General features: G+C 41.5%; 1 protein-coding gene and 1 pseudogene across 2 annotated transcripts; one reads left to right on the top strand and one right to left on the bottom strand.

Annotated features, from left to right (window-relative positions):
- Window positions 1-2,729: 2,729 nt before the first annotated feature.
- Window positions 2,730-3,662, top strand: LOC310662153 (olfactory receptor 14A16-like; the record flags this gene model as incomplete). Its single annotated transcript, XM_083408924.1, has 1 exon — window positions 2,730-3,662. The coding sequence occupies one exon, from the start codon at window positions 2,730-2,732 to the stop codon at window positions 3,660-3,662; it is 933 nt and encodes a 310-aa protein (XP_083265050.1).
- Window positions 3,663-7,426: 3,764 nt separating this feature from the next.
- Window positions 7,427-8,500, bottom strand: LOC310662154 (olfactory receptor 14A16-like; annotated as a pseudogene). The gene is made up of 2 exons: window positions 7,754-8,500; window positions 7,427-7,532 (listed from the first exon to the last, which is right to left on the bottom strand). The product of its transcript is annotated as an olfactory receptor 14A16-like (transcript).

The following is an 8,500-nucleotide window of genomic DNA, read 5'->3' on the forward strand; positions in this document are numbered from 1 at the left end:
CAGGGAAATTAAGATCATATTAATAAACCACCTCCTGATGGTTGTGTTAAACTCTTACTGCCAGTAAAGATATGATTTTCCTGCCTCAACAAGAGCAGGGGAACACTTATAATGCATCTTAGCACACTGGGAAACACTTAGTTCTGGGAGCAGAAAGTGCATGAGAAGCCAATAAAAATCTATGGAATAAATGTAAGTCATTTATCTACTTAATGGCAGATATATACTGCACTTTTTTCAAATTCAATATATAAAAATTGTCATTATCTGCATTGGGATACAGTTTAGGTATTGCAGAAATACAGAGGGTTTGTACAGCAGAAACAGCTTAGATTTAGATTAGATTTATTAAATTTATACATTGTTTCTCAATAATAATATGATCCTTTGATGCTATTTACAGGTTACTACTGGGCTGGTAGAGCAGCTAGCTTTTTAACATTCTGTCATTACAACCTTAATAATTCTGTAAATCATAAATCAAGACAATTAGTGAATATACAATGTAATTGAATTTAGGGATATTCTGGTGAAGAATTGCTGTGTAATAGATGTTTTTTATCCAAGTGTAAACATCCTGCTTTTGGTGCCATGTTTGTGCTCAATCAAAACACAGTGTCCACTTCAACAATACTGCAGGATTTGTTACACAAATGATGGATGTTCATAAACTTTTGAGATCTCAAAGTTCTTGCCTTAATGAAGCATTTAATGAAAAAGGTACATGTTATCCAGTACATGTGTCAAAGTTATTCAGGGATGTCTTCAATCAAAAGAGGTAGGGAATTATGCTGGGATGATCAAAGGAAAAAGTAGGTGCACGGGGGCTAAATTGTAAGGGAGCATAATATGCAAGACTGTAAAACAGAGCTGAGGAACCTGTGAAACTCCGGGCGTTTCTAGATTACAATGCTCATAATTCCTGACCATGCTGGTTGGCAATGATGGGAGTCCATCCAACAAGATCTGGAGGGTCACAAATTCCTCATCCCTGCTGTAGAACATGCTTACTGCTTACACAGTGCATAGGCTATGTAGGAAACTTAGTTTGCAGGTGTCTGCTTTGTAGCGCATTGTAAATTTGTACGTGGCTTACCTCTATACTTAAACTGAAGTTTGTGTTTTAAACCTATAATCTGCTCTCATTTAGATTGCTTATTTTTACTTCACCATTCAGCCAATCTGGCAGTGCCGCTAAGAAGTAGTAAAGCCTGAATGGTTTGAATGGCCCAGCAACAGCCCTAAGAACAAAGTCTTGCCTCGCTGTTCTTACTATTTTGTTCTGTTACAATCAGTGTAGGAAATGCCTGGTTGTGAGGGGGAGAATACGTGTGTGTGTGTGTGTGTGTGTGTGTGTGTGTGAAGTGTATGCATAGAGTTGTTGAGCTTTTTAATTAATAACTGTTGTGATGAAAAACCAGAAAAGTAAAGCTTTGGGTTGACAATTTAAATCCAGACGCTCTCATGGCAATCTTGTGATACTAAGGGTAGTAGGCCGGTGGGGTTTAAATTTAGTCAAAGCCAATAACTAAATGTCCTACACCAAATCTATAATTCAACAGAGAGGAGACTAGCCTCTAAGCTCAATGGAGCATTTGGAACACAGGATGGAACAGGAAAAAATTGCCTTAAGAACTTAGACTGAACAGCTTGTGTAGATCCAAGGTGAGCGCCTGGGCAAATCTGAGCCCCATATAATAAATGTGCTATGGGTTTAGCTTTAAACACTTCAAGTGCTGATGGTATGTGATTGCCAACTTTTGTACAGAAAACATGTGTCAGAATTTTGGTGCTTTGAGACTTTTTTTCCTTTGCGTATTTCTGATGTGCTCCCCATGACCCTGTTGACTGAAAAATAAGGCCAAGGTATTTAAAAACTTTAACTTGTTTGATCAACTGATTATCCATATACCATCTATGGGCCCTATAGTTTATTGAAAACAGCATTCCTTTTCTTGTAATTCACAGCCCACTGTTCTCTTTGGCAGTATCCTGTGAATGCCCTCATAAATCTTTTTAGGCCCACTGTTGTTTGAGATAGAAAGACTGCATCATCTGCATATAATAATACAGAGATGGCTTTTGTGGCCAGTTTAGGGGCATGATACTCTGGGGATGTTAAACTCTGGACAATATTTATATATAAATTAAACAGTGTGGGAGCTAGGATACAACCATGCTTAACTTCCTTTGTGGCTGCTACAGATACTATGGGCTATCCATTTGTAGAGCAACACACTTTCAGCACAGTGTTTTTTAAGGAAACTCCCAAAATTGCTGAGTTTTTTTTAGGAAGTTGCTTAACACAAAACGCCTTTGAAATACCAGTAATGGGACATATGGCAGCCTGTCTCATCAAATTTGAATGAAATGAGTGTTATGTCGGGCTGTTTTTACCCCAAATGAGGTTTGGGGACTGTTAAGGTGCCCATATTCAAATGCTGAAAGAGGTTTAACCTATAATAACAGCTCAAGGTTCTGAGTGTTTAGAAGATCAAAGTAAACCCATATTAAATGAGCAGCAGAACACTGATGTTAAGGAAGCAGTGGTGAGTCACTATCTCTTGTAATAACACATCATTAAAGTTTTCATTTTGTGGTTTATTTCCCTTATCTTTTTTTGACTCTCTTCTGAATTAAGTAAATCTTGCTTAGTAAGTTATGCTAACAGTTATCTTTCTATTTTGTTCCAGAGGTTGCAAGGATTTTAGTGATTTGTTTTAAAAAACATGGATAATCAGTCTTCCATTTCTGGATTTCTCCTTCTTGAATTCTCAGCTGTCCGGGAGCAGCAGATTCTACACTTCTCTCTGTTCCTGATATTGTACCTAGCAATTGTCTCAGGGAATCTCCTCATCATCTCTGCAGTAGTCTTTGACCACCACCTGCACACCCCTATGTACTTCTTCCTAATGAATTTGGCCATCCAGGATCTTGGCTCCGTTTCTGCCATCATACCCAAATCAATGGCTAATTCTTTTCACAATACTAGATACATTTCTTATTCTGGATGTGTGGCTCAAGTGTTCTGTTTTGTTTCCTTTGTGGGATCCGATTTCTTTCTCCTCACAGTCATGGCATATGATCGCTATGTTGCCATTTGCAACCCACTACAATACGAAATGGTGATGAACAAGGCAGCCTGCACGCAAATGGTTGCTGGTGTTTGGATCACTGGTCTTTTCTATGGCACATTGCACACTGGAGGGACCTTTGCAGTACAGTTTTGCTCCAATATTGTCAATCAATTCTACTGCGAAATCCCACAGTTACTAAAGGTTTCCTGCTCTGACTCATATCTAGCTGAAGTTGTCATTCTTGTGATCAGTGCAGTTATAGAGTTAGGCTGTTTTTTCTTCATCGTTGCAACATATGTACTAATCTTCACTGCAGTGCTGAGAATCCCCTCCATCCAGGGAAGGCAAAAAGCCTTCTCCACCTGTCTTCCACACCTCACTGTATTTTCTGTATTTATATTCACTGGGTGGTTTGCCTACCTAAGACCACCTTCTGATACACCATCTGGTCTGGATTTGGCATTAACTGTGATATATACCTTTGTTCCACCCATGTTGAACCCAGTGATCTATAGCATGAGAAACAAAGATATCCAGGTTGCCCTAGCAAAGCTGTCAGCTTCACTGTCCTCTTTTTGCATGTAACTGTGGATTTTATGTTTGCTTAAATACCTTCATTTGTGTGGAAGGCAGTTTAAAAATAATTCAGCTGGAGATATTGATGAAATAGATGCAAAACCTGGCTCTTTTGTTTGGGGAACTGGTGACTCTTTTTGCTTTTTAAATCTTATTCCAAAATTGTATGCACATAAATCATGAAACAGGATATGACTAACAAAAATGGGTTATGGCAGGAATACTAAACCTATTATTTTATGCTACAAAATAAGAATTAATTGTCATTAGCCAGTAAAATGAATGCTTCAACAAAGCAACTTGGAAAGCACAGAATAATAGTAGTGCCTGCTTATCGACTCCATATTGCAATATATGTTGTACGTACGTATCCGTCCATATGTTGTTTCATTTGTATATTTATTAAAATGACACCATACAGTGTAAAAAAATTCACCCCTCTTCCCTCACCACCTTCACTTTTGGCAAATCGGATCCTCCTATTCGAGGGTCCGCATTGCGCACAGGCTCAGGGCATCCCGCCCATAACCATGGGAGAGGAGGGGGATGATCCCAAGCCTGCAGTGGCCCCGCAATCAAGCCACCAGCCTGTTGGCCTATTAGAGAGTGGTGGCATGATCGTGGGGGCCTTTAAAAGGCAGTGGCACATTGTCAGGGCCATCATCTGGCTTCATGTTGCCGAACACCCTCCCACCCACCCTAGTTTTAAATGTCTGCTTTGGCCTTGCTCTGGACTCCGGTTGGTCGCCTGTTTTGGTACAGGGGCTGGGTAGGAATTTTTCTATTTGGTGGATTGGCACTGGCCATTTGGTTTTTGCCTACCTCTTAGCAATCGTCACAACTTTGTAAGGTTTGGCGGTTAGGCATTGGCTTAGTGAGATGTGGGGGAGGGGAGGCGAAGCCATCACCTGCCCCTCCAGGTAGAAGGGTATTCCGTTAGAGGAATCTGTGGGTCTGGATCTCGTCTGAAGTCTGCTTGAGGGCCTAGGGCCATGCCAGACCCAACAGGAACTCCGGATTGAGCTTCAGTTGGTTGCCATTGATGGAGCTCCCTTGGTTGGTGGTTTACCCTTTCAGACTTCCTGCAAGGCGGGCAGGAGTCAGTTATACTTATTGTCAATGCCTAAGCCAATATCACTCACATTTCTGTAATCAATAAAGTCATGGCCTAAATTTTGCCCATTAACTTTTAAACTAAAATTCTGTGTCATTGTGTTTTTATTATTCCTGGGGGGTGCGCCTGGGCCTTGACGCGCAACAGATTTTCCATTATGTCTGTTTGTCACACTATATTATAGCAGTGATCAATATTCATTAATTGCAAGGTTTTCCAAGTTCCATTACTGCTCTAGCTGCTGTTAATAAATGCCTCTGCTATATCAGTCTCTACAGCCACAGTAGGCACTGTAACTCTACAACAGTTTCACTCTTCCAAGACAGAGAGATGTCAACAACATCTGCAAATGAGATTAATCAGCCTTCTTAGTGGTGACTCCATGGTTTTTTAATTCTGTTTCAAGAGGAATTATGACCCCCTTTCCTCAGGGCATTACCACAACAGACTGATATCAGATCCCGATATTCTGTCATTGTTTAATAAAGAAATTGTAGCTTTCTTTCATATATACATAGTGTGCTTTCAAACTGCTAGGTTGGCAGGAGCTGGGACAGAGCAATGGGAGCTCACCCTGTCACATGGATTCAAACCACCAACCTTACGATCAGCAAGCCCAAGAGGCTCAGTGGTTTAGACCACAGTGCTACCCGCATTCCTACTACCATAGCACTATGTTGACAGGGGCTCTGTGCCTTAATACAGGGATGGCCCTCCAGATGTTGGATTCCCAACTCCCATAAATCCTAACCAACATGGCCAATTGTTAGGGATGCTGGAAGTTGTAGTTCAACAACATCAGGAGGGCTATGCCCAGTCATGCAGATATTAAAAGGCGCAAAGAAAAAGCTGGCCATCTTTGAAGCCCAGTTTAAATGTGTGTGTGTGTGTGTGTGTGTGTGTGTTTGATTATGACTTACCTCCAAAGGTTTAGAAATGTAGCAGGTATGAGATTTAAATGAAATGCATGCAATAGGAGCACATCAGCGAAGCATGCATCCCAGCACTCAGTAAGCCACTGTGACCAGATTGCAAAGCTTTTCATAGGTAAAAATCACTCACATCTGTTCCAATTTGGAAACCACATTAGCAGTAGTTTCAGATGTACTTTCCAATTTGTATGAAGATGTGGACAGGATCCTTAAAGTATTTAGGGCAATCACCTGCACACTCAGTCCTCACCCATGAGAGGACAGCTAGCCAAGTGCATGAGAAAAGCGTGTGCCAATGGGCTATGGTACCTTAAGGGGGTGAATAGTTCTACTAGAAAACTGCTGAAGAAGATTGTTGTTGAAAGGCCCCTGTATGAACTCGCCATACTGGATAATTTCTGGCTGCTCAACAATTTATCTTGGGGTGTCTCCCTGCCAAAGGTTTGTGGAGGATCAAGATAAATTTCAATCTGATTTCTGGCCTGACTTTGGTACTGAAATGGATTTGGTGGTTCCCAACATTATTTTTTTTTTTGCCCTTGAACCATTTGAATATTGCTTGACAGGCTACTTAATGTTTTTTCTGCCTGTTGTAGCAATTATAATGTGCTGTGCTAGATGCTGTATGATTTTTTAATTTTAATTTTACCAACACTGCATAGACCACCTGAATGAAGCTCACAGGCCACAGTTTGGCTACTGCTCTAAACAATTTACACTAGGAACTAGACCCAGGGAGTCCTGTCTCTGGTGGTCTGCTGAGCCTGTCAACAGCTTTCAGTACTACGCATCACAATATGGTTTTCATGGACCTCCCTGGGAAAGACTCTACTTGTTTGCAGCAGTTTCAGTCCTTCATGGAAACACACAGTTCTGAAAGATGGTACTGAGAAAGATTGCTCATCTTGTCTCCCACGCTGTTCAACATCTAGATGAAACTTAGCAAGATCTGAAGATTATGAGTTCAGTAGAGGTGTAGGAAGGTGTGTGTGGTGGGAGCAGCCTGCCCCAGATGTCACCACCGAGGGGGGTGACATTCGGTGCACCGCCTGCCCGTGACTCCCAAGCCTACCCTGAGCCATCAAGGGAAGCGGGGAGCTGTGCCGCTTTGCCGGCAGCCTTCCCCCTTTGTTTTGACAGCTCGGGGGAGGCTTGGGAGTTGCAGGCATGTGGTGTGCCATTGCCCCACACCCCCGGGCTGCTGGAGGAGGCAGGCCGACAAGCAGGGAGAGGACGGGAAGGAGGCAGGTGAGCAAACAAGCGGAGCAGGACAGGAAGGAGAGAAGCAAAAGCTCCCTCAACTCAGGACCCAAACCCTGGAACACACAGGAGGAGAGGTGGCGTGTGAGAACAAAGTTGGGGGGGGGGAGTTTTAAGTGCTTATGCTCACAATGTTAAGTAAATAAACCAGAAAATGACACTTGGAACTGTATCTTATTTTTCCTTCTTTTAATAATATCAATGTGTGTGGGGGGGGGGGGTGACAAAAAAAATCTGCAGCAGGTACCACCTGACCTTGCTACACCTCTGCTGCCTCCACCCCCACTGAGTTTTGGAAATACAACTTCAGGGAATTTACATCATGGAGGCTTAGGGGAATGATGCTGGAGGATGGAAGTAGAATACTCATCCCTGCTGTGCCCTTCTTTATTTACTTAGCATAGGTACATAATGTGTGAAGATGGGTATTTATGTCATACAGGAGGAAGATGGACTAACTAAACTTCCTAAATTCCCCATATAAAAGAGTCTCGATAGCCAAGTTCCACCTCCATATCAGCAATATCAATGGCTGAGATATTTTTAAACTGTTTTCCATGTAAATAAGGGTAACTAAATGAACACAAAATCAACAGCTACACAAAAAAAGAGCACACTGAAGCTAACAGCTTTGCTAAGGCAACCTTTATATCTTTGTTTCTCATGCTATAGATCACTGGGTTCAACAAGGGTGGAACAAAGCTATATATAAAGTTAATATATAAGCTATATATAAAGTTAATATATAATTCAGAATAGATGGTTTATCAGAAGGAGGTCTCAGGTAGGCAAACCACCCCGTGAACATAAACACAGAAAATACAGTGAGGTGTGGAAGGCAGGTGGAGAAGGCCTTTTTCCTTCCCTGAGCTGAGGGGATTCTTAGCACTGCAGTGAAGATTAGCACATATGTTACAATTATGAAGACAAAGCCACCTAACTCAGTAACTAAAGTAATTGCAAGAATGGCAACTTCAGTTAGGTATGAATTAGAGCATGAAATTTTTACTAACTGTGGGATATCACAGTAGAATTGATTGACAACATTTGAGCAAAAAGAGGCTGAAAATGTGCCTCCAGTGTGCAAGAGACTAAAGCAGAGACCAATGAACCAAACACCAGCAACCATTTGTGCGCAGACTTGCCTGTTCATCACTATAACATATTGTAACGGATTGCATATGGCTACATGCCGTGACTGTTAGGAGAAAGACATAGGATATTTCAAAGAAGACAAAAGAGAAAAATTGAACCACACATCCAGAATAAGAAATGTGTCTGGTATTGTTGAGAGAATTGGCCATTGATTTGGGTATGATGGCAGAAACAGAGCCCAGATCCTGGATGGCCAAGATCATTAGGAAGAAGTACATTGGAGTATGTAAGTGATGGTCAAAAACTACTGCAGAGATGATAAGAAGATTCCCTGATGCAACTGCTAGGTATAATATCAGGAACAAAAGGAATTGTAGAATCTGCAGTTCCCGGATTTCTGAGAATTCAAGGAGCAGAAATTCAGAAATGGAGGATTGATTATCCAT

The sequence above is a fragment of the Podarcis tiliguerta genome (genome assembly GCF_965153285.1).
Source record: "Podarcis tiliguerta genome assembly, chromosome: 13".
NCBI lineage: Eukaryota > Metazoa > Chordata > Lepidosauria > Squamata > Lacertidae > Podarcis > Podarcis tiliguerta.